The following is a 25,003-nucleotide window of genomic DNA, read 5'->3' as shown; positions in this document are numbered from 1 at the left end:
ACGCCGGGTTCACAGGTGTTGATGCCCTTGCCTACGACAATGAGCTTCCGTATCAGGTCACCGCCAGCATGATTTCCTCCGTCGCTCAACCAGCGCCCGAGAAGAGGCGGGTTACCGTGCTATACCGAGATGAGATCAACTCATTGGTGGAATCGTACAGGCGTGCTTTTGAGGATGCTGGTCATCCCACGGACCTCCGCTCCTTGGAGGAGGATTTGCCTTCGGGTCAAGATATTATATCCTTGCTGGAACTGGAGGCGCCCTTCTTTGACAATATAGATCAGCATGATCTGGAGCGAGTGATTCAATTCTCCTCTAGCCTCGAGTCCGCAAACTTGTTATGGCTGACCCGACCAATCCAAATGGGTGCCAAAGATCCTCGGTATGCACAGGTACTTGGATTTGCGCGGACCTTGCGATCAGAGAAGCAGGCTAGCTTTACTACGTTCGAGATAGACAACGTCCAGGATATTGTGGCAACCAAGAAAGCAGTGCAGGTCTATGAGCAAATATTCAGGCCAGACAACGACCCCCAATTGGATCCAGACTATGAGTTTGCCTTGCATGAGGGCATCGTTTACTCTTCCAGATATCACTGGGTCTCTGTTCGGGACGAACTTGCGTCTGCAGCCGAAAAGGTTGTTGACAAAGTCCTCAAGATTGGGCAAAAAGGAATGATTGACAGTTTGCGCTGGGAAAAGAACGTTGATGCGTCTAGGCCACTGAAGGGGCAAGAGGTTGCCGTCCGTCCTCACACTGTTGGTGTGAATTTCAGAGTAAGTCCATTGTCTCACGCTTCAAGTACGTAACTAACGATTGTAGGATGTCCTTCAAACTCAAGGTCTTATTGATGGAGATGATCTGGGAGGCGAATGCTCTGGGGTTGTTGAGGCCGTCGGTCCTGATGTCACAGACTTTGCTCCTGGTGATCGGATCTTCATGATGGTACCTTACTGCTTCTCAAACCGCGTCATCACCACTGCAGATCTTTTGGCGAAGATCCCTGATGGCTTGGATTTGGAGGAAGCAGCAACAATGCCTATCACGTTCATCACCGTGATATATGGTTTGCTTCATTTGCGTCACCTTGAAAAGGGCGATGTAGGTGCTATACGCAAGTTACCGTCATGGGTTTGCGGCTAACCTTATTGCAGACAATTTTAATTCACTCCGCTGCCGGTGGCGTGGGTATATCAGCTATTCAAATTGCTCAGATGGTCGGGGCAAAGGTAAGACACCCCTGGCGAATGTGTGTAACATCGCTCACAGCCTTTTCAGATCTTCGCTACCGTGGGCAGCCAGGAAAAAGTGGATTTTCTCATGAAGAATTTCGGCCTGCCCCGTTCTCAGATTTTTGACTCGCATAGTAACTCCTTCCTGCCATCTGTCCTCGAAGCAACAGGAGGACGTGGTGTGGATGTTGCACTAAATTCCCTGGCTGGCGAATACTTGCACGATACCTGGAAGTCGATTGCTCCATTCGGCACCATGATTGGTGAGTAATGCAGCTACGGTCGAAGGAACGCTCCTCCACTGACCGCGCTTTCTAGAAATCGGCAAGCGAGACTTCTATGGTCATGCAAAATTGGACATGATGCAATTTACCGAAAACAGAACGTTCATTGGCCTTGATGCTCGTCATTTGGAAGCGGAGCGCCCAGCACTTTGCGGAAGGTAAGATTGAACGAGCCGGACAGTTGATACGGATTGCTAAGTTTGACAGGATCTTGCGTGAATGTGCCAAGTACTTCGAACAGGGCTTTATTAAGCCCATCCGACCTATCAAGACCTTCGCAGCTAGCGAGATCGGAGATGCGTTCCGGTTCATGCAGAGAGGAACCCACATTGGCAAACTTACCGTTCGCATGCCTGATGATCTCAAGGATCTTCCTTGTGCTGCTCGCCATCCAGATCTACCTTTGCATGAAGATGCAAGCTACCTGCTTGTTGGGGGCCTTGGTGGCGTTGGACGATCAATCGCCTCTTGGCTCGTCGAAAACGGTGCCAAACATATTGTCTTCCTTTCGCGGTCGGGGCGATCTGAGAAGACCGAGCATTTCATCCAAGAATTGGAAGTCCTGGGTTGCCAGGTCCAGGTCTTCAAAGGCTCGGTCGCTAACTTTGACGATGTACAACAAGTTGCAACCCAAGCAGAGAAGCCCATTCGCGGCGCTATACAGTTGTCAATGGCTCTCCAGGTAGGATCCTTGTGATTTCCCCCGAAGACAACTGCCATTGCTAACATTCACCATGGCAGGATCGGGCAATTGACACGATGACATACGAGGATTGGAAGACCGCAATTCTTCCAAAGGTTGACGGTACTTGGAATCTACACAATGCACTGGGCGACCTCGACTTCCTGGTGTTGTTTAGTTCGGTTAGCGGACTGATGGGCCAGTTTGGTCAGGCTAACTATGCCGCTGCCAACACTTTCTTGGACGCATTTGTGCAGTATCGACACTCCCTGGGCCTTGCAGCGTCCGTTATCGATCTGGGTGTCATGGAAGACGTTGGCTTTGTCTCCGAGTCACCAAATTTGATCGAGTACTTCAAGTTTCTGTCCGCAAATCTGCTAACGGAGGAAGACTTGGTGGAGACCGTCCGGCTCGCGATCGCCCGGTCGCAACCCAGTCAAGCTGCTAACGCTCTCACCAACCCCAGCGAGATCTCCGTGGGCGTCGCTTCCTACATGCCCTTGGCGGATCCTAACAACCGCATTATCTGGAAGAGAGATCGTCGTTTCTCCGTGTACCGAAACCTCGAAACCACCTCGGATGCCTCGTTGACCACCAATGAGGGGCTGAAGTCCTTCCTTTCGCAGATCACGTCAAGAGGAGTCAGTGGTCTCGGAGACGACACGGTTGAGTATTTAGCCAAGGAAATCGGAAAGACCCTGTACGGGTTCATGATGCAGAGTGCCGACGACATGGAGTTGGAACAGCCTCTTGCCACATTGGGGTTGGATAGTTTGGTTGGGATTGAGTTGAGAAACTGGTGCCGACAACAACTGGGGTTAGAAGTCAGTATTCTGGAGATCATGCAGAGCACGCTCAAAGACATGGGCCAGAGGGCGGTGGATTCTTTGGTCGCGCGACACAGTTAGAATTAGAAGGCCCACGGGCAGATCGTGGGCGGCTTTGTTGAATGCAGTTTTGTTTTTGAACCTTATTGTAAACGTGCATCCATTCATCTGGCGGGGCCACTCAAACTCAATCTAGTCGCGAAAACGAGGTGTCACGAGATAGGGAAGGGTGCGCGAAACAGTCCGCAGGACCTGTAGTTCCGTGTCCCTTCTCAGTCCCTCATGTCTCGTGTATCTTGTGTCTCTCGTATTCCTCCGGTCTCTCCTGCCTGGCGGAGGCCAACGTGACGCGACACAGGCCTCAGGCAAGAAAGCCTCGGCGTGCTCTAATTGGTCCACGATCAGCACGTCCTCCTGTCAGGTGACTTGGCCGCCGCCAAGCTTCAGAGAGGATCAGGGAGCTTCGGGGCGGTGATCATGGCAAAGAATGACTGGGGCTGTGCGAGCGATGAAACTTGCCAACGAAGACCACGAATGTGGCCGATGATCGCAAGGTGTCAAACGCCAACGCTGAAACCGAAAGCGAACGCTCTGCATCGCCCACTAGTCAGTCTGGCTGCCGTCGTGGGTCTCGGTCCGTTGATCCACTTGAAACACCCACTTGGCCCGTTGCGATATCGAGCGAGGGCCAGCTGGGATGGAGTATGAAGCATGGAGTTAGCTAGCTTGCAGGTACCCACGTTCGCCTAGTTGGACGCAAGGGATGAGATCAGGAGAAGCCGAGGCTCGATGGGCCGACGGAGAGCGAGAGAAGAGAGAAGAGGAGAAAGGCAAGAGGGCAGCCGGCGCCAAGGAGGGGAAACGCGGCGTAGTCAGCAACATCCCCGGCCATCTGTTCTTAATAATAATAATGTTTATTTCAATTGACTCGATTGAGCCCGATCGGATCACGGCGCTGGTCAGCCGACAATAATACTATGGCTTTGGAGCCCAACACTTTTTGACTTTGGGGCCTTTCCGGGGGATTTTCCAGCAAAGCGTTACCCAACATCGGCGCACGAGCAGCGTTTCTGCCGAGACGCTGGGCGAGCTCGTAGTCTGGAGTCTAGTCCGGTCTGGTGTTGGTGCTGCCTGCACGCCGACAGAGCTCTCTCTCGTTTCCCCGCGACCAGTAGCGGCCAGTGCTCTGTTGGAAATTAATTCGTTCCTGTCCCTGCCGTCTCTTCTCCGCTCTTCTTTCTCACTTTAATTCTCTCTCTCGCTCTCTCTCTCTGTCTGTCTGTCTCCCTCTTCATCACTTTCTTTGTTTTCATCAACTCTCCCCTCCGCAAATGAACACCTGTAGCTTTTGATTCTCGTGATCTCTCGCTGTTTCCTTTTTCATCAGCTGGAAGCGCCCCCCAAGTTTGCCAACTCTCAGTCTAAGCTTCTCTTCCGGTCGGCCTACGGAGCTCTGATCAAGCACCGCGCACCTTCAATATGACTTCCAAACAACCAACAAAGATTCTCCCTAAAATGGAGAAAAAGGCCCCCTTCTCCTACGAGGTCCCGGGGGTGGAAAAGGTTGACGGTGAGACGGCACCGCGCCGAAACGTTCGGTGCAAGGATGGTCTCATCACTCAGCCCGATCCGTCGGTCAGGACCGTTTACGATATCGTCACTTACGCCGCCAAAAGGTTTGGTAATGCGAGATGCATCGGCTCGAGAACTCTACTCGACGTACACAAAGAGAAGAAGAAGGTGAAGAAAATGATTAACGGCCGGGAGACGGAGGTCGAGAAGGAATGGTCGTATTTCGAATTGAGCCCTTACAAGTTCTTGTCTTTCGTCGAGTTTCAGAAGCATGTCGGTACGCTAGGTGCGGGTTTGAAGAAACTCGGATTGACCAAGGGCGACAGAGTACACCTTTATGGCGCAACCAGGTAAAGATCCCTCGTCTAGCTTCTCACTGCGCGCGTCTCATCGGGAACCATCACTAACTGCATATGTAGCATGAACTGGCTCTCACTTGCACATGGCGCTTTCACTCAGACGCTTACGATTGTCACTGCATATGACACTCTGGGTCTCGAAGGTCTCCAGTCCTCGCTCAAGCAGACCAAATCGAAGGCTGTGTTTTTGGACGCTGGTCTTCTACCGGTTCTCGTAAAGGCACTGTCCGAAGCACCCACGGTCGAGCATGTCATTTTGAACAACGAAGCCAAAGTCAACCCGGAGGAGCTGGAAAAGCTCAAGGCGCAATTCCCCAATATCCACGTGATCGAGCTCGATGAACTCAAGACGCTTGGGGAGGAGAACCCGGCGGAACATGTCGTGCCGGAGCCGGAGGACCTGGCCTGTGTGATGTATACGTCGGGAACTTCGGGTACGCCCAAAGGTGTCACCATCAAGCACAAAGCTGTTGTCGCCTCCGTCGCAGGTGCCACTTCAATCGTGGGTGACTATATAGGACCCGGCGACGGTCTCTTGACCTACCTCCCTCAAGCTCACATTATTGAGTTCATCTTTGAAAATGCTGCTCTCTTCTGGGGTGCCACGATGGGCTATGGGTCTCCGAAGACCCTCACCGATACCTCCGTCCGCAATTGCAAGGGCGACATCCTTGAATTCCGCCCGAGTATCCTCATCGGTGTTCCGGCGGTCTGGGAAACTATTCGAAAGGGCATCGTGGCCAAGGTGAATGCAGGCGGCTTCGTTACCAAGAACCTATTCGGGTACGCTTTGACATGGAAGCAGTTCTTGCTTTCTACCGGCATTCCCGGGGTCAGCCTTCTCGATGCCCTTGTATTCAGCAAGGTTCGGGATGCCACGGGTGGCAGGCTCCGCATCTGTATGTCCGGTGGCGGTCCCCTTGCCAAGGACACTCAGAAGTTTATCTCCACGGCTATTTGCCCGCTCATCAGTGGGTACGGACTGACCGAGACCGGGGGTATGGGCGCACTCAACGACCCTCGTGCTCTAACGTTTGAGGCCCACGGTGATATCCCCGCCTCCGTCGAGGAGAAACTGGTGGACTTTCCGGAGGCCGCTTATTTCACTTCCAACAACCCCCCTCAAGGTGAACTGTGGATCCGCGGTCCCTCGGTCACTGGGGGATACTATGAGAACGAAGAGGAGACTAGAGTTGCTCTGCGAGATGACGGATGGTTCATGACGGGCGATATTGCCGAGTTCGACAAGAACGGCCACGTCAAGATCATCGATCGCAAGAAGAACCTTGTTAAAACCTTGAACGGCGAATACATCGCCTTGGAGAAACTGGAATCCATTTACCGCGCATCGCCGTTGGTCGCCAACATCTGCGTCTACGCCGCCCAAGATCAGCAAAAGCCTGTCGCAATCATTGTCCCGGCTGAGCCAGCTTTGCTGCGGCTTGCTCGGGAGAACAACATCCAAGGCCATGACCTTGAGGATCTAGTTGACCACCCACAGATCAACAGCCTTGTTCTTCGGGAACTCCAGAAGGCCGGTCGACAGGGCCGGCTTTCTGCCTTTGAGATTATTGACGGAGTTGTTTTGGATAAGGATGAATGGACTCCTCAGAATGTAAGTCCCGATCCTTGCTCCTAGAAAGTGTCATTCTAACATAAGACCATCACAGGGCTACGTTACCGCTGCTCAGAAGATCCAGCGCAAAAAGATCTTCGAGAAGAACAAGAAAGGCGTCGATAAAGCGTACGGGAAAGAATAAACTTCCTTCCAGTGCTTCCCATCTCCGTTCGAGATAAACTAAACTTCCGCATATTGGTCATCTCGGTTCATTGAGCAGGGGAGAGATCTTGGTACTCACTAATGACAGATCAGGTGTGCCCCGGCTGTGGGTCTGTAATGTGTTCTTGTATAGCGTTCCTTTGATAATATGTTTTGCCATAGTACAAATATATCCATTATTGTCTCCGCTCCGCGATTTCCTTGAATTACTGTATTGACTTCCTCACACCCTGCTAGCCACCCCAAAGGGACACATCGCTTCTTCCTCATTCACAGTAGTCGCCGACCAACCAGACCACGGGCATGTCGCCCCTCACATTACCCTTGCCAACAATTCCAACAATGTCAACGGCGATCCGCTACTCGCAGAATGACTCATATTGGAATGGAGGAATGTGAGTTAGGGAGGGGAGGGTGTTTAGCGAGCTGGAGAAGAGGTATAATAGAGGTAATTAGCGACGTTGAAGCCGGACACTCGCTGGTCAACTGATAGACCAGCTTATTGGCATCACCAGTCGTTGAATTTGCTATAGTATAACTAGTTAAAACCCAGGCAATTGCTTTAAACTGAAGTTCTACTTCGCCGCGTCCCTAGAAGAGAAACTTACCTTAAGAGAGTGGAGTGTTCCCTTTAGGCAGCATGTATATCGATCTACCACAGCACACATGCCATCATGTCTCCCTGTTTTGCATCCCTTGTTTCTGTTCGATGGTCAAAACGATGAACATGATGAGTTGCCAATCAGTCGTGCTCGGTCGACGAGGCTGTGTCCACTATCCACAACGTACTATGATTGCACAGAGTTCTTGGCTACATGGTCGGGCCAGTAGCTGTCCGGTGTCAATCCTAAGCACGGACTCTGAATATAGACAAGCTCGACGATTGCAATTGGTGGGGGTGGTTATAATTTATTTGTGGCTCTTCTACCTCTGTTCTCCCTAGTGAGTAACTGAATGGAGTCAACTAAATATAATGGCCGGGGGATGAGCAGACGGCGAAATGCTTGGCATAATTCAACCTTAGGCATGGGAAACATCCAGAGCCATTGTCAATGGAGAACCTGGCATACGGTGCACTGAGCAAAATCAATAGAGGTGTGCAGCGTCCTGTGATCAAGAAAAATAATCGACGGTCGGCGTGAATGTCTATGATGTCAGTGGCTTCCCAGAGGGCAACGCGTAGGGACCACCTGCGCATCGGATCGGATCTTCCTCTTCTGTTCGTCGTTTCCATCCCCCATCTTTCCCTCCCCGTTCATGATACATGGTCTACGGGTGGTACAGATTCAACTTGACGGCCATCCCATCTATTGCTGCAGAAACGCTCTCCACATGTCAATAAGTATTGTTGCCCTGTACTCAGGAGAGCAGGGAATGAAACGGCCTCCCTTCGGCGCTGACTCGGTAGGAAAATTAATCCTGTTCCACTGTGGAGAGCGAACCCATCAGGGACCAACGCATGGTGGGACCTGAGCATTGGATCGTCCCGTCGGCTTTCCCTCTGCGTCATCGTGGCTTGCAAAGATCACCCAATTACGGTGTGCCATCGTTGAGACTGAAGACATATCCGCCTTCGGAGGGCCTTCGTCCAATAGCGGACCCCAGAGAGGAGAGCTCAGTCGCATCGGAGGGACACTTGGAGCAAATACCCCCCTCGAGCAGTCCATATTTCGGTGTTTGGAAATCCAAATTATCCCGCCAAATGATAACTACCGCCCGCCCGCCCTGATGTCACCTCTATTTTTCTTGTCCTTCGCTCTGAATCCCAGCCGTGCTGCTTGACTGCACCATCTTTTTCAATTTGAGAAACACCACCAGATTTCTAATTCCCTACACAATGTTCACCAATAGGTAGGCATGCCCTTTATCTTCTTGGCATGGTCTCGAAGCCTAAATCCCTCCGAATGCATTGCACCTTGGGTGCCCCGCCAAGTACGGGCACGAAACAACAGCAGTGATAGCTCAAGTCATTGGTTGAACTGTGTGCTAATCTTTCTGTCTCTCGAACCCAGGGAGAACAAGAAAAAGCCGAATCAGAACCTCATCAATAACTTTCAAGAAACGTTTTCCGACGTTGTGCGACCGAATTCCGACGCCACTGGGTACGAGCCTCTTACCCTTCTAACCCCCTTTCGCTCTTGTTATCTTACAATAGGCCGATTGTTGTTCGCACATCACTGACTGCTTCATGGGATTGAAGTCTGGCTGCACCACCGGTCCGCGTTACCCCAACCCTAGACGATGCTTCCCTTCCTCCTACGTCTATTCGGAAACAAAATCACCACGATGATACTTTGAATACAACGGGGCTCGTCTCTCACATTTCAGCTGGCGACTTGCTCACTCCATCCAGCAAAATGAACGCAATGTTCGACGAGACGCTGTTTGACCAATTTACCAACAACTCGCCCGGGACAGTAGTCCACAACACATACGACGCAGTCGGAGGACAATATCATTCTCACCTTGCTCAGAACCCGGATCCATATCTTAACTATGAATCTTTCTCACCCGAAGGCTTTGAATACCCTCGAGAAAACGGTCTAAACACTATTTCATTAGGGAAGGTGAACAAACAAGGCTGTCACAGTGCGAACGTGACCAACAGGATGCCGCAGTCGACAGAGGCCATTGGGACTAATGACGAGCAGTAAGTCTTTTCTGTCATCTCAGATAGGTCCTTTTGAGTCTATCTTGTGTCTGTTCACCTCTGTCGCCAAGGTTAACCTTTTGCTCCATCTAGTTTCCGATATTGCGTGACGCTGCATGCACCAACCGCTATGATCAAGGATCAAACCGAAGCTCCCATGACATACCTCAACAAAGGTCAAACCTACATACTTTCCATCGCGGATTTAGTCCCACCGCCGGCGGGTAGCCGGCCTGCCAGGTACCGCACATCGGTGCGTGTCGTCTTCGATGAACCGGCACAGGCGATCGATCCCTCAGCTTGCTGGAAACTTTGGAAGGAGGTACGGGGGTCGAAGGACGCCAAGGAAAAGGGTAGCGATGCACAGGCGGTTGACTGCCTCGATCCGGCAGAAGGGGCAGCGGGTAAACCACGGAACCAAATACAGTTGGAAAGAATGTCGGTCGATGGGTTCTGCTGCACGTGGTCGGCAGACATTGAAACAGGTGCGCGGGAATGCAGCATTGGCGTCCGGTTCAACTTCCTCTCGACCGACTTCACGCACTCCAAGGGTGTCAAAGGCTCCCCGGTTCGACTATGCGCCAAGACAGAGATGATCGCCTCCGGTGATGACGCAGTAGGCGTCAACGAGGCTCCGGAAATGTGCTTTTGTAAGATCAAGTTATTCCGGGACCACGGAGCGGAACGAAAGCTCCACAGCGATATTTCCCAGACGCAGAAGTCTATAAGAAAACTTCAGAGGGAGACCGCGATGTCTCAGGCTGGAGAAGATGATCAACTCGGAAAACGAAAACGGGGTAACGTCTCGAGCGTTGCCAAGAGCGCTGCGGCGACGGAGGAGGAGGAACAGCGGCAGGCGCAGATCTATCGTGACGCGGAAATGCATATGCTTGGCGACTCACTCACTTCCAGCCTGCCAATGACTGTCTTCACCCAACGATCCGAGCCGAAGGACGATCCGGATCAATTCCCAATCCGATTCCCCGGTGCTTCACAGAGCCCCCCCAAATCAGACGATAGTCCGGATAGTACGGGTAGTACCGTGCCCTATTCCAATGTGACGTCGACAAGTTCCAATTCACCTTCCACCACCATTACCGAGCCCTCGAGGGTATCATCGTCCAGTGCTGCTGTGGAACAGGATTCTCCACAATCGGTGTTCAAAGTACCACCGCTCCCTGCAAAATTATCCAAACGTCCTGAATTGCCCCATACGGGATCAGGTAGGTCCATGCCGATGAATGCGTCCAGGGATCTCTGTGCTAACAAGGTTTCCTTAGCGGTTTGCTTCTATATTCGGTTCCATGACGACTGGAAGAGACAGGATCAATATCATCGAGCTTTGTATTTGAAGGAACGCACGGTTCACGATTTGACGGTGCAAATCTGCCGGAAGCAGAACATGGACCCGGACTCTGTAGCCCGTGTGCTTCATGTCAACCCGGGCGGTTTGAAAGTGATCATCGATGACGATGTAGTCCAACAGCTTCCCGATGGTCAAGACATGATGGTCGAGATCACGCGGACCTCGAGACCAACTGCGCCCGGCACGAACACTGAAGTTGAGATCATATTGAGTTTCTGAGCTCTTGTCATCTTTGCACAGGCCTCTTGATCCAGATCTCCCTTACCCTCCCACCCAACAACCCACACATACACGCACACGCGCACGCGCACGCATCGTCTTTTTTCTGAACTCCTGAATGGGTCAATTTATTTACGATAGTCTCACGAGTAATGATCAAAACTCAGCATAAAGACGCCAACCAGGTATCATGATTGCTGAGCATTCTTTATTTAGACACCTCGAGCCCTGTGTGCAATTAGCCTTGCGCCCATCGAAAACAATGGCCGGTGATCTCTCAGATTGCCAGTCTCAGGCATTGTGATCCTCCGATCGCTCGCAGGACTACCTGAGGATGACTTGGCCCTCATGGCAGTACAGCCGCACCCACGGAATTGCGCCCTTTTTAAAGTACAGATCTCAACCTGACTCAGCCTGACCCAGTGTGGTCGTAACAACAAGGAAGTTGTGGTATCAATCCGGTAGTAAGATCTATTACCGTTTTATGACGTATTTCGGTAGCAGAAACTACGGTGTAGATCAGGCAGTCAGGTATACAATAGAAGTAACTCCCACGGAGTAAGTGCAGTACTATAGTATCTATAAATCCTGCTCTTCAAAGGCCAAACCAGTAGGAAATAGGAAGTAAGATAGTGTGTGGGGATGAATTGTGTTCTGGACTTACCACGCCGTCGCCTCACCTCGATCCCCTAACTCCAGCATGACGATATTCAGAAGCTACCGAACCAACAGTGTAGGAACCACGCTAACGCACTAAACCAGCCCCATATCTGGTCGAGACCTCACAGAACGAATGTCTTCGATCGTTCTAGAATAGTAGCTTCTAGTTCGGCTAATGATTTACATGGTCCTTGTGCCTCGACACTGTAAGGCATTCTGATATGCATCTCGCCGGGACAGCACAACAACTGACCCACTATGGCATCTAGTGTATTCCGCGCATCTGGCATGTGGACGTGACTACCATGTTGCCAATCTGTGGGTATCACGATCTCCTTATCTCTCGAAACACAGTCCTGATTCTTGTCGCGTGGATCAAGCACCCTCTCATCTGATGAATGACGTCATTGTTACATCAGGGTTGATCTGTCGTGTACTCCGAACAGTTACACTTGATGCACACATTACGTGCATGTATCACCATGATAGCCTTCATGGGAAGCACTTCCTTGTGGGGTTCTGCATTCCTAGGACACATGCCGGCGCGGTAGGGGAGAGAAGGGAGAGTCTGACATGAATACCACGTCATGAAACAATAGCCTCCGGCGTCATGCAACGACGCCTTTTCGTGGGATAGATACTCCGTAGTAATGGGATGAGTCGAGAAGAGGGATATAAATAGCCGTGCTTTGCCTGGCTTGAACCAAGAAGCAACAACCTCTCAAGTGACTTTCCACTATCTCTACCTTCCGCAAGTACAATTGTATCAACATCTTACTTGATCATTCACAATGTCTGACTCGGGCCGCAAAGACTTCTCTACCAGTACGTCCACTTCCTTGCCCTTGCTTGACCTATTCTCTTGACAATCCCTGTCTAACACACTGCAGAGGCCAAGGAGGAACTCACTCCTGACTCCATGAAGTCCACACAGGACAAGGCTAAGGAAGCTACCACCGACACGACGGATCGCGTCGCACGGGGATTCCAATCTGACGACAGCAAGTCGGGACCCCAGGAGGCATTCGACAAGACCCAGCGTGGTCATGACAACAAGGAGCATGGCGGTGCTACTGAGTCTGTGTAAGTCTTATACTTGGAGAATCATGGGGACCGCTATGATTTGGTCAGGGCTAATTGTATCTCGTGCAGAGGCGACAAGGTCAAGGGTGCCTTGGGTATTGGGAAATAGATGATGATTGATGAGTTGATGGCTCGGTGTATACCACCTTATGCTTGTGCTAGTTACGGGATAATGACATGATTGAATTTGATCCAACACCTATATAATCAAGAACATGGAACAGTAGAATAACTAGAACGCTGAGATTCCCGGATCTAAAATATCAGATCAAGGATTGTAGCCTACTGTGTACATTCTCCCGTTCAGATGCTTAGAATCCTGGTGTAGTGGGGAAATGACCCACTCTTCCAACCAACCACCCTTTCCGTTCTTTCCGGATGTTTATCCCGACCTATCAGACTAGAATGCAAACCTGCAAGTGTGGGACTTTTTACTGACACAGTAAAAGAGCCCATGAATTGAGTGGAGCTGTTCGCTCCCGTCCGGATGGCCGCCGATCCCACTTGGTGCCGATGAATGACATACTTGGTAGTCCAGGGCCCACCGCGGATTGACATGAATAACATCATCGCAACCTCCGTCGGTCTTTTCCTTTTCATCTCTAATTCACCTCCATTCGTCTCCATTTGTCCCTCCTCAGAATCTCTCCTCTCTCACATCATCTCTCATCCCTCATCCCACTTGGTTTTCTTCTTTGCTCAGTACACGCGAGAAAGGAAAGGAAGCACATCCATCATGCCTGATTTTGTGCGCGTCTCAGTCCTGGGGACGACTTATGAGATCACCGACAGGTAAAATTGCCATTTTTTTTTTTGCCTTGTGACAAAGCGGCGATCGGAGCAGGAGGCTTACCGGACTGTAGATATGGTGACCTCGAACCGCGAGGTTTCGGTGCCTCCGGTGTTATTTGGTATGTTTTACCTCTCTAAATCCTCATGATAAAAAGAAAAAGAAAAGAAAAAAAAAGCGGATAGCGACCGGATGGCTAATAGTGGTGTCTCGGTAGCTCCGCGCACGACTCCATAACGAAAGATCAAGTTGTGTTGAAGAAAATCGCAAAACCATTCGATAATGTCGCCATCTTGAAGCGGACGTTCCGAGAGGTCCATTTGCTGAACGGGTTGCGCCATGAGAATGTTCGTTTCTGAAGACAGATACTTTGCAGGGAATGAGGGCTAATGCGACGCAGTTGATCAACATGCGAGATATCTTCATCTCGCCATCAGAAGACATGTAGGTTTTGTCTTGCTCATAGGCTCTTTGTTCGCGATCGATGCTAACCCAAGCAGTTACATGGTCACCGAAGCCATGATGACTGACCTCTACCAAGTGATCCGATCGAAACCGCTCGAAAGCCAATTCGTCCAGTTCTTCACCTATCAGATCCTCGTACGTCTCCCTCTGCCTCTCGCGAACATCGCACCCTCGAGTCCGCCGCTAACCGCTCATCCAGCGAGGATTGAAATACATCCATTCGGCAGGTATCATCCACCGGGATCTGAAACCCCAAAACCTCCTCGTCAACGACAACTGCGACCTCAAGATCTGCGACTTCGGGCTCGCCCGCCAGCAAGACCACCAAATGACCGGATACGTCGTGACGCGGTACTACCGCGCCCCGGAGGTGATGTTGACGTGGCAGCACTATAGTTACGCGGTGGATATCTGGAGTACGGGCTGTATCCTGGCCGAGATGTTGCGCGGGACGCCACTATTCCCCGGGAAAGACCATATCGATCAGTTCAAGATCATCACGCACATTTTGGGGAATCCGCCAGCGGAACTGGTTGATAGGGTGTATAGCAAGAACGTATGGCCTCTCGCTTTTTATGCGGTAGTCTCAAAGAAGGGTTCGGATGACTGATACTCGTTACCTATGCAGACATTGAAGTTCTTGGAATCTTTGCCGCCACGAGAGCCACGACCGCTCTCGTCGTTCTTTGTGGGTGTTGAAGAGGAAGGTTTGTTACCCTCTCTATGAACAACTCTCTCGACGCTTGACATCGGTGCTAACTATGCTAAAAGCGGTTGACTTGATCGGAAAGATGCTCCAACTAGACCCATATAAAAGAATCACCACCGAAGACGCCTTGGCCCATCCATACATGGCGAACTTCCACGACCCGGAAGATGAGCCCGTGGCGGATCGCAAAATCGACATGTCCTACGAAGAGATGGAGCTGTCGGCAGAGGAATGGAAGAAGAAAATGTAAGTCCTGTTTTCAGCGCGCCTCAAGCCTCCGACGGGAGAAGTAAATGGCTAACGATGGGATGCACTAGGTACCAAGAGGTGCTCGACTTCCACGAGGGGTCCTGCTCCAATGTTGTGCAGAGCATCGAGGAGGAGTAAGAGAAGAACAGTGACGACCTAAAGCAGCGGGACTTCGAGTTCTGCGAAGATATCTTTTCATGTCATGTCATGTCATTTCGCATTGTGTCATTGTAGCGATATAGATAGTTAGCCACGATCATTAGTATATACAGATATTAGTATATACAGATCTACCGCTTTTTGCTCACCAAGTAGCTAAGCACACCTAAAACGGCCTAGAATAACCACCAAACACAAGGTAAGCGAAAGACCAAAGATCTGAAAACAGGTAACTTTAATGAATTATATGCAAGTAGATTATACGTATAATCGCGACAATGAAAGAGTTATTCTTCTTGGAAACCGTCCGAAGATACTATGTAGTAGATAAAGATAAAATTATATAAATAAAGAAAACTATTCAGTAGCGATTATAGCCGTTGAAATCCGGTTATAAAGAATAAATTAAATTATGTTTCTACCCGGTCGGATCAAATTTCGCAAGGTTACTGACAACGTCCTGAAAAGACAGCGCCGAGCTCAAGATTCCGTGGGCTGTGGCCCGAATAATATTCTTTCTCTCCTTCCATCTCTTTGTACTACACCTCTGTCGCCTAAACTACCTCGTCTAATTTCTTTTTTCGTTTATGTATTGCCAGCGTCCTGTCAATTGGTTTCTATCTTTGGAATCCCTAAAACTGCCTACTAGGTTAGGTTTACTTCCGGATGTTTGTTTTTGTTTTGTCACGTACTCCGTGACAGTCTTTTTTTAATATGTATTCTCCTTTTTCATTGGCTTTTAGCTGGATCTCCAAGGAAGGAAGACAGAAAACGCGACAAGGTAAGCACGCAAACTAAACTCAATATCAGCAGGGATTCGTATCCTCTTTACCCAAACCTCAGTATTTCCAACACCAGATCTCCAGAACAGACCACTGTGATACGTATGCGCCCTCTCAAGTCACGTCCTGCTAAGAAAGAATGCGTCGAATTCGAAGCGGAGGTGAAATCAAAGTCTGCAGACCCAGGGAGTCTGTTATGGCATTAGTCGTCCTCATCGGTATCAACGTCCTTCCATTCTAGTGGGCACGCAGGATGGATCCGCCAACGTGGTCCGCGAACAACTTCCAACAAAATTTCCTGTGCATAGTCAAACACAAAGAATTGCCCTCTAGCTCCGTCCGTACACCACATGTCGTAAAAATAAATACGACGTTCAAGACCATATACATGCTTGTTAATCTCGTGGTATACGCTCCTAATACGTTCCCCTAATGCCTCGATGCTGGGGTAGCTGCATTCTGGCTTGTCCCTGAATCTGTCATTCAGCTTAGCATCACGGGGCAGGTAAAGATCAATGCGCGAGAGTTCCTGCATGATTATCAAATCCTTCGGAAGTTTTCGTGCAATTGACTGTAGTCGATGCTCCCGATCCTTGGGCTCTTGAATAAGTAGCCCCCACATTTGATAGTAGCATCGTGTCAAACGACGTCGCTCTGTGGGCAAAAGATATTGCGGACGTATGCCAGACCTGCCGTTGAGGAAATGATAAAATTGCACCCGAGTCGGGAGAAAGTTATGGAAGCTGCATTTGGCACGTATTTGAGGAATGATATGTGTGTTGAAGTAACACATTACCTGATTTACAACGGCCAGGTTGCGCGCCATGCGCCGCACATCCCAGACCGTCACAAGAGAATCGGGACCTGAGCCCCCTTGATCCGCAAGCAGGTTGCGCGCATGGCGGTGGCATCCTATCTCGATTGGTGCAATCCGTTTGTATATGGTAGTGGTATTTTCAGACCACACCGACTGAAGACGACGGCATGTTGCAGCTAGCCGGTGTACAAAGAAAAATGACCCAAGGTCACAAAATATCTCAACCAACACTTCTGTAGGCAGTGTTTGGAGGTAGTAATTGTCACAAGGCGGGAAATCGTCATCTGTGAGAACCCACCAATCGCTTGACCGGGATGGAATGTGTTTCTCCATGTCAAACACTTGACTGCTTCTGAGAATTTGAGGTGCCAGGGGTAGGCTGCCAAAGTGGAAGAAAACAATTGAATTGGTTCAGATACTGAACTATCTAGGGATGGCAGAAGAAAGCCCTTCTATTTTCAGTATCACCTGGTCTTCATGACCGATTCCATGGAGGTTTCCTCTCATTTTCAAGGAACCTGCCCTAAGAACTTGCCTTTAGCGGAGGTTTGGCGGGTTGCTCGAAGCATCTAATTCTTCTACAGAACCCACCAACCGTTTGGCTGGGACGAAATGTGTTTCTCCATATTATCATCTATATATGCAGTTAGATAGAGAAATTGTGAACGCTTGCACAAAAGAAAAAATAAGAAAGAGGAGATCGGGGACATTTTAGAGCCGCCTGGAAAGGCGAAGAATGGGAAGCATTCAATAACCACGTTCAGCTTATCCCAAATGCGAAGCACGTTTTCGTTCAAACTCCCTCAACCAATCAATCTTTGTGTCGATAATCATCTAAGAGCTAGGCCCAGACGGCACAACTAGAGCGTTTGAACGTTTGATTGTCTGGAATCAACCCCTGATTGCTTGACAATCAGGGTAACTCAGTAATTGCGCAGCAACTAGATATTAGACTACCTAGCCGGCCCCAGTGTAGGAATGTAACCCAAAAAGGTCACCCTCTGCCTCATCCTCGTGCTACGGTTTTGTCAATATCTCTATTGACTGGAATATTCTGCCTGCATTTGATAGCTTGAAGTGACGTATTGAGGTAGCTAGCATTCCGGCCAACACACATGCAGTTATGGCTTCAAATCCCTTATCCCGTTTCACAACTCAGCCCTTCACCCCGCTCCAAGGATCTCATCCTGGAATCGGGGTAGAGTTTGAGACTAACAGGGTTGCACTCCGAACCAGTAACCCCAACTTTTCAGACCGTGATCTACAAAATGCCAAAGGAAAGGTACTTGCGAACAGAAAGGGACGGCATTGGAAGTTAACAGGGGATGACACTCCTGGGGGTGGCCTCCTTCATGCAGAATACATACTAGACGGGAGACGACTAAAGCTGGGTTCTGGGAAGGCCGCTCGAGCAGCATGAAGAGTTGAAAATGACCTGGTACGTTCAAAGAGACCTCTTGCATTTAGTATGATTTAACAAGGTGCAGGAGGACTGGTGCCCTCGCTCAAACGCACCGAATTTTGGCAGTTTCGTCTGGGTAAAGGGTGAGAAGATTGAGCATTTGAACCCATTTATCATCATGGCACCAGGGGGAAACGAAGATCAAAACAGAATCATATGGAGTCGACAGGTAACCGCGCCAATGCCGTTGCGGGTCATAAATAGATTGATGGGGCAGGTAATCCTTCGTGAAGCAGGACCTCTATTGCCCGGAGTATCCACATTTGAAAGGCGAATGGTATGGGTTCGGCCGGGGTATTTCCAGTCTAGGCCACAGGGGATCAATCCCAGGCACCTCACTGAGGACGCCCTAGGATTTTTTGCCCTCGTTCTAAGCTATGCCAAGTCATCAGCTTCCCCAAGGGGCAGCAGCCCTAAGTTCTTGACCTCGATTATGCCAAGGACGAACTTCCCCACCATGTGTCTTCTCGCTAACCTGCATAACATTTTGAGGGATATGTCATTCTACGAGTCAGTGAAAATAGCCGCGTGCTATGGGACTGATGGAATGGGATTCATCGAGTGAGTAAGACTATCTATCTTATTTTTAACATCGGCTTACAGAAGAATGATTAGCATCGATCCAAGGTACAGCAATGGTACCCTGCAACAACCCCTGCCGAACAATAGGCTCGATACAACCCAATTCGTCATCGGTCAGAACCAGATCAGTGTGCGGGACTGGATTGAAGGAACCCAGCATGACACAGACAGTCTCAGTAAGTTTGACAACGATCACGCTGATACCCAAATCGGGGCTCTTGGAACGCGCACCGAAAGGGTTTTTGGTAGACTGGAGCCCGCCCCAATTTTTGAGTTTAGGGACTTGGGCAGTTCAAAGAGAGAAACATTCGTCCGTGACGTTGTGGACGCCGAGGGATGCGTGATCAAGCTCCATCTGGCATCTTAGTAGCTACACCTGGAGTATGGAGGCGCTTGTCTCGTGTTTCTCGAATCTCCAAGCACACGAACGGATGGTTCTCTCGATACAAAAGCTCCACCACCGTCCGGCTTCTCGCGCCCTCAAAAACAAACCCACCAGGATGAATTCTGATTTACAATATCGCAGATCGTAAACGGCGTCTCATGAATAGCATACCTCTTCTCCGAATCTTCCCTCCGGCCACAAAAACAAGAACAAGAAGAACTGTTCTTGGGCTTGAACGTCCATCAAATCTACACAACCGCCAAAAGAGCTTCTCTTATACGCAGATCGAATAACCGCCGGAACTGTTCCTCGTCTCCTCTATACCATTGAACATATACGATAACCAACTGTGCCATATGGCCAGACATCGCGGCCAGACTCACTTTCACCCTTTCAACTACTTGAGCTTCGTTGTGGTGTCGAGGTCAGCGGAGAAGAGCCTGGGATTGCACCGAGCTGAATCCGCCTCGTCGTGTTCTTATTTGGAGGATGCTGTGAGTGTGGAAGTAGAAATGGTTTATATTTTGTGTGATAGATGTTCCTGTTCAGATATAATGAAGTGGGTGATAGAAGAGGAAGAGAATTCCCATATTATTAAACATGTATACATGCGCAGGAGCAAGTTAGGGCAAGTCACGGGAAAGGATTGCAAATGGCCAATGTGGACTGGTAGGCTGGGCAGCGCTCTTCTTGTCATTCCCTGGAGTTACCAGTTGCAAATTCACACTACAGAGATGAGCAGTCTCCTGGGTATTTCTCCCTATAGCAGACACCGTATCTTGTGGGATAAGTGATGAACATCTATTGCTCTAAGTAATCTATAAATAGGTTCCAAGGCTGGATGCAAGGTTGAGGACTAAGCGTTTCCCAATCTGACAATACATGAACTAAGAGCCCCTTATTGAATATTGTCACCCAAAGGAGAACAACAGACGACGTGACCAGCTTCGCAGCTCCTGAAAGTCGCGATAGATAACATCACGCTCTCTATTCACGTTATCCAGGACATAGCCTACGACCCTGGCGCGTAGGTACGCCGAGATTTGGGCAGACATCCCCGACGTCACACATCCTATGGACTTGCATGTTCTCAGATCACCATAACATTTTACCTCTACAGCTTCAACTAGACCATGCCACGTCTTTCCCAATCCGTATCCCCCCAGGGCCGATGCACATGCCTGAGGAAGCATCGGCAGCACCGGCACTATCAGCTATCCAAGACACGATACACGACAGCAGGAGTCCTTGCCTTTCCCCCTCCGGAGATTTCAAACGACACCACCCGGCATAGGATAGTAATTATAAGTAGCCTCTGCTCACCGAGGACGCCGGCTAGCTGATTAACTTCTTATAAATTAACGGCCTCTAAAGCTATGTATCCCGAGACACTGCGACTTTCTGGTCGCTGAGTTATCCGAAGAGAAACTCCACTATTAACTATATCGTGACCGACAGCTCCGACCGACTCATTAAATACCACCTCTACTATAATAACTGTATCTCTGACCACCGAGTAACATGGAATAGAATCTTTAACTATAGCGCAACCCCGCCGCTAAAGCAAAGAAAGTCTATAATCGAGTCGATTGGAAAAGATTAGAAAGGAGATATAAAGACCTATAAGACTCTGAATGATCCCAATCACAATCAAGATATTAGATACTTCTATAAAGAAGTCCACGGAGGAAACCGCAAGAGCGGTCGATTATATTCCGGACCTACAGCCGCCTCCGCACGCACGGCGTAAATAGTAAGAGAGCTGCGTGATGATAGAGCGGAATGACCCTCAGACTATAATGCTCTTCGAAAACACGCTCTAGAAGCGACGGACACGGACGCGAACAATTTAAAAAGTTAAGATATTCTATCAGAGTCCTGAGTATCCTTACTAAAGCGGCGGCATCTATAAGAGGAAAGTCTTAGTTTGTGTTGGAAATTGCGGTACATATAGGTACCTATTAATATTATTGAATTTCAATCTGACTCCTCGTCCTCACATCCCAGAAACACCACGATGCAAGTACAATTATCACTGTGCTTCTCCCTGCCCACCAACTCAATCGTCGCGCCCGAGATATCCTTCGCCGAATGGCCCTGCTTCTCCATCGTCCCGATCAGGGTCACCAGCTTCTCGTCCTCCAACGCATCCGTCACGCCGTCGCTCGCCAGAATCAAGATCTGCTTGCTACTCGATCGCGAGAGCCTCCTGGTCAACGTGAACGGTAAGCGCGACATAAAGTCGTCTTCGGTGTTGCGGCAATCCGATTGCCCCGCGATCATCTCCAATCCTTTCTCGACCGCCGTTTCGTTCAGCGGTCGCTTGAGTTGTAGATCGCCTAGAGCGCGCGTCATGTTGATCGCGCCTAGTCGGTCCTCCCCGGTTACGTCGTTCAGCTTTCCGCCGGCGAAAAAGATCCGGTCGCGCTCGTCATTGTCGGACGGTTTATGCGAATGGGAAAGTCGTTCCTAGATAGTTTGCTTGTTAGCCAAGACCCCTCCTTATGTCGATGCCCCCGATAGGCGCGGCACTTGATAACCGAAAAGCGACCAAAAGAATAGTCACCAGAAGAGGACGACTTACAACACGATACCCATCCCCATCCTTCTTCCCCCAAATGATCGGCGAATCACCTAGATTCGCCACCAAGAGACTCCCGCTCGTGAGATCCAGCAGACACAACGCCACCGTACACCCACACATAGCGGACTCGTCGCTCCCGCCACGAAACCGCTCGTAAAGTTCGTCGTCGATATCCTTGAGACCTAGCACGATGGCCTCTTCGTACTTTCCGGAGCGGAACTCCTCGCGGTCTGCGATGCGGCTATGCAGACTCTGGAACGCAAATTCGGATGCCTCGGCGGATCCGCTGGTTCGGTGTTAGACACCTATCCAACTAGGACGACAACAAAATAAGAAGACAAGAGGAATCTAATTGACGGGAAAGACACGTACTGGCCATCGTAGACGGCAAAATAAGCTATTTGGGCGCCTTGGGGCGGGGAGAAATCGTGTGGAAGAATACATTTGTAGCGGTCTTCTTGATGGTCTCGACTTCCTTGGGCCTAAGGGGAGGCGGGGTTAGACTTGACCTAATGTACGTGGAGGAGAGAGAAAGCTAAGAATATACTATACCGTACCGTTTGCCCAGCCGAGTCTAAGATACGAAACCGAGGCATTCCGTTGAAGGAGGCAGGAGTTGGGGGACACGAGAAAATTGCACGTCTATACAGCTTGGACGGTGGGATGACGGGTGTTCCTGAGATATATGGGATTTGGGGCCTCGGAACCCGACGATCTTCTAGTTTTGGAGGGGAGCAACGCATAGAATGATGTCATACTTTGGAGGCAGACAATAGAGAGAGAAACTTCTTATGATTGGACGGCAAGGTTGTCCGGAGAGCCGCTTGCGCAATGCGGTGGAGCGTTTATTTAAGCTGTCCGTAGAGAAGAAATTAGGTAGTGATTACATATTCCGTATAAGACCAAGGCAATGGCCACCCCACGTGATACCAAGCATCGACCTTGTCCACGGAACGCGGGCGCTTTCCATCCGTCTTACACCTATCCATGGCATCCATTCATCGGCTTGGACTACTCCAGTCATCACAGTCCGAAGAAATTTCCGTTAGGAATCCGTGGCCGGATGTGGTTCCCATCGACAGATGGATGGATCCTACACATTCACCCATCGCAACTTCACCGATGCCGGATCTTTCACCGTGAGCGTCAATTTCGAAACCGACTCCTTCATCAACTCTTTCAACTCGGTCCGCTTGTCCTCCATATGCTCGCCCTTGGCAACCAGTGGCTCACATCTCGTCGAGTGGAATAGGGTTACTAGCGTGGCCACAAACTCCACCTGTGACATCTTCATGCCAGGACAGACTCGAGGTCCGCCCGACCATGGCAGAAACGTCCCCGAGGGAGGAGTGATAAGTTCACCGTCGCTGCCGATCCACCGGGATGGGTTAAACTGCGAGACGTCGGGACCCCAAATCTCAGGGTCGGCGTGGATAGTGTGCGCCGACACAAATACCGGCATAGGACCTGTGAGTAGGTGAACCTTGTCCGATGATGCGAGCTGCTGCGACTCGGCGACGAAACGAGTGGAGTGGAGAACGGGAGTGAAGAAACGGAGGGTTTCGTGCTGTTACGCATGTCAGTCAGGGTGAAACTGAGCCACAGAGAGAGAAATGACGGACCATTACAGCCAAAGTGCGAGTGCATTTTGGAAACACCTCCTCATACCTCCATTGCGATACGTCCGAGTCAAGACCACTCATTTCCTCGCGCATCCATTCTTGCCATTGCGGATACGCAGCCAGGAGAATCACCGCGTACCCCATAGTGTGAGCCGTGGTATCGAACCCGGCAGTGCTGAAAACAAACAGATTGCCGCTGATTTCGTCTTCGGTCAGCGACAGCGACGAACCCGACGCTTCGGCATGGCCTTTCTTCGCCTGATCTGAAAACCGGACCAGCATGCTCAGTAGATTGTCGCTCGACGAAAGTCCATCTGCCGCAAGTTTGCGTTCCTCCTCGAGCACCTGCTTTGTATTTGATGGCATCTTCTCGATATGGCTGCCGAGAGCACGAATAGCGTCCGGCCAAACTGGCAGCTTGAGCATCCATGTGGGAACAATAGCCGCAGCAAGTAACATGTCAGCTACCATGGCGATGGTTTTGAAGTACGCGCCTTTTGCGTCGACCTTTTCGTCCGCGCTACCCTGAAGCTGAGGTGCCCATGCATGTTGTTGCCCGTAGCCAGCTCGGCCAAGCACGTTGATTGCCAGGCATCGCAGTCCGCTGAGAGCTTCATTACCAGGGTGCTGGAGCATATAAGCAAGCATTGATTGTGCCTGTGCGCAGCTTTCCTTCCAGACAATTGTACTGATGCGCTCGTTGAGGTTGGGCGCTATGATACGTCGTTGACGCTGCCTAGATGAAACTGTTATTAATGAACTTGGTGTGGATAAACAGAGGTACGAACCAGTCGTCGCCATCTACCTGTATAATTCATTAGCAGATGCATATGAAACGCTCAACGGACAATCTACCTGAAGCACATTCGATCCGAAAATCCCCATGAATTGAGCGACGGCTGGCGATTGAACAAAGTCCTTCCGTCGTTGCAGGATCACCTTTCCAAGGACTGGATCTGCAGACCTATTACAATGTCAGCTCCATATTCTAATCAACGTCTCCCAATCGACCACACACGCAATGACACGGACTCACCACAAGCTAACTTCTTCTGGCGTGACCAACGCAAATGTTTTGCCCACTCGACGATGAATTGCCCCATTTTGTCGAAACTCCCAACCATGGAGGGTCACGTCAAGTCGGTCATGGAGCCATCCTGGCAGATAATTCTTCAAATAAGGCAGGAGAATGGGACCAGTGACCATCCAAGCTGGGTTCTGAGACAGAGCCGGGGAGATGTATACCGGGAAGCCAGTTCGACGGGCCCGACTATAATTTTTCACTAGGGCGACGCATTTCACCAGCAGGAAGACCGCGCTCAAAGCGGTGATGATCAAGACCAGCATATTTGCGATGGTAGGATCAATTTCTCCAAAGGCAGACGGATTTCGCAAACAAGCGGAGTCTTCGTTTAAGTAAATACACCGTTATGATTTTTAACATCTCAAATGGGCCCACTACGTGATCGCAAGGCTAGCCGATGGCCACCGAGACAGATACTACTTTGGTTCATATTGGCGCTAATGGCTCCACGCCGAATCCTACAGGAGCCCTCCGCCATATTAGTTTTCGCCAGGATCCTTAGTTATCACTACTCTACCATAGGCGTAGGTGAGGCTTAATTTGTTCGGTTCGTTTATTTTAGCATTGGTGCCTAGCGCCCACTTGGTGGATCCTCTCTC

General features: G+C 50.1%; 10 protein-coding genes across 10 annotated transcripts; 8 read left to right on the top strand and 2 right to left on the bottom strand.

Moving 5' to 3' along the window:
- Positions 1 to 68: 68 nt before the first annotated feature.
- On the top strand, positions 69 to 809 carry LDX57_005477 (uncharacterized protein; the record flags this gene model as incomplete). The annotated part of the gene is made up of 1 exon (XM_046087161.1): positions 69 to 809. One exon carries the CDS (start codon positions 69 to 71, stop codon positions 807 to 809), a length of 741 nt encoding a protein of 246 aa, XP_045943128.1.
- Positions 810 to 1,631: 822 nt separating this feature from the next.
- LDX57_005476 (uncharacterized protein) lies at positions 1,632 to 2,213 on the top strand (the record flags this gene model as incomplete). The annotated part of the gene is made up of 1 exon (XM_046087160.1): positions 1,632 to 2,213. One exon carries the CDS (start codon positions 1,632 to 1,634, stop codon positions 2,211 to 2,213), a length of 582 nt encoding a protein of 193 aa, XP_045943127.1.
- A 62-nt stretch (positions 2,214 to 2,275) lies between these two features.
- On the top strand, positions 2,276 to 3,106 carry LDX57_005475 (beta-ketoacyl reductase; the record flags this gene model as incomplete). Its single annotated transcript, XM_046087159.1, has 1 exon — positions 2,276 to 3,106. One exon carries the CDS (start codon positions 2,276 to 2,278, stop codon positions 3,104 to 3,106), a length of 831 nt encoding a protein of 276 aa, XP_045943126.1.
- Positions 3,107 to 4,504: 1,398 nt separating this feature from the next.
- On the top strand, positions 4,505 to 6,595 carry FAA4_1 (long-chain fatty acid-CoA ligase; the record flags this gene model as incomplete). The annotated part of the gene is made up of 2 exons (XM_046087158.1): positions 4,505 to 4,947; positions 5,017 to 6,595. 2 exons carry the CDS (start codon positions 4,505 to 4,507, stop codon positions 6,593 to 6,595), a joined length of 2,022 nt encoding a protein of 673 aa, XP_045943125.1.
- A 1,998-nt stretch (positions 6,596 to 8,593) lies between these two features.
- Positions 8,594 to 10,971, top strand: LDX57_005473 (uncharacterized protein; the record flags this gene model as incomplete). Its single annotated transcript, XM_046087157.1, has 4 exons — positions 8,594 to 8,838; positions 8,937 to 9,386; positions 9,480 to 10,609; positions 10,667 to 10,971. 4 exons carry the CDS (start codon positions 8,594 to 8,596, stop codon positions 10,969 to 10,971), a joined length of 2,130 nt encoding a protein of 709 aa, XP_045943124.1.
- A 1,451-nt stretch (positions 10,972 to 12,422) lies between these two features.
- LDX57_005472 (heat shock 9/12 family protein) lies at positions 12,423 to 12,823 on the top strand (the record flags this gene model as incomplete). Its single annotated transcript, XM_046087156.1, has 3 exons — positions 12,423 to 12,456; positions 12,522 to 12,714; positions 12,784 to 12,823. 3 exons carry the CDS (start codon positions 12,423 to 12,425, stop codon positions 12,821 to 12,823), a joined length of 267 nt encoding a protein of 88 aa, XP_045943123.1.
- Positions 12,824 to 13,450: 627 nt separating this feature from the next.
- HOG1_3 (MAPK protein hog1) lies at positions 13,451 to 15,065 on the top strand (the record flags this gene model as incomplete). Its single annotated transcript, XM_046087155.1, has 9 exons — positions 13,451 to 13,506; positions 13,578 to 13,625; positions 13,722 to 13,851; positions 13,905 to 13,948; positions 14,005 to 14,104; positions 14,169 to 14,525; positions 14,598 to 14,676; positions 14,741 to 14,924; positions 14,996 to 15,065. The coding sequence occupies 9 exons, from the start codon at positions 13,451 to 13,453 to the stop codon at positions 15,063 to 15,065; spliced, it is 1,068 nt and encodes a 355-aa protein (XP_045943122.1).
- Positions 15,066 to 18,780: 3,715 nt separating this feature from the next.
- On the top strand, positions 18,781 to 19,236 carry LDX57_005470 (uncharacterized protein; the record flags this gene model as incomplete). The annotated part of the gene is made up of 1 exon (XM_046087154.1): positions 18,781 to 19,236. A coding segment is annotated over one exon (315 nt), but the record flags the coding sequence as incomplete, so codon positions are not given.
- A 1,855-nt stretch (positions 19,237 to 21,091) lies between these two features.
- LDX57_005469 (PP2C family serine/threonine-protein phosphatase) lies at positions 21,092 to 22,294 on the bottom strand (the record flags this gene model as incomplete). The annotated part of the gene is made up of 4 exons (XM_046087153.1): positions 21,092 to 21,583; positions 21,699 to 21,984; positions 22,071 to 22,180; positions 22,256 to 22,294. The coding sequence occupies 4 exons, from the start codon at positions 22,292 to 22,294 to the stop codon at positions 21,092 to 21,094; spliced, it is 927 nt and encodes a 308-aa protein (XP_045943120.1).
- A 497-nt stretch (positions 22,295 to 22,791) lies between these two features.
- LDX57_005468 (cytochrome P450) lies at positions 22,792 to 24,667 on the bottom strand (the record flags this gene model as incomplete). The annotated part of the gene is made up of 5 exons (XM_046087152.1): positions 22,792 to 23,265; positions 23,321 to 24,056; positions 24,109 to 24,125; positions 24,176 to 24,284; positions 24,357 to 24,667. 5 exons carry the CDS (start codon positions 24,665 to 24,667, stop codon positions 22,792 to 22,794), a joined length of 1,647 nt encoding a protein of 548 aa, XP_045943119.1.
- Between the last annotated feature and the right edge of the window lie 336 nt (positions 24,668 to 25,003).

Source organism: Aspergillus melleus, assembly GCF_016097325.1.
Source record: "Aspergillus melleus strain CBS 546.65 chromosome Unknown contig3, whole genome shotgun sequence".
NCBI classification, from domain to species: Eukaryota; Fungi; Ascomycota; class Eurotiomycetes; order Eurotiales; family Aspergillaceae; genus Aspergillus; species Aspergillus melleus.
The sequence above is the reverse complement of the archived record's forward strand: the minus strand, read 5'-3'. Positions and strand labels throughout refer to the sequence as shown.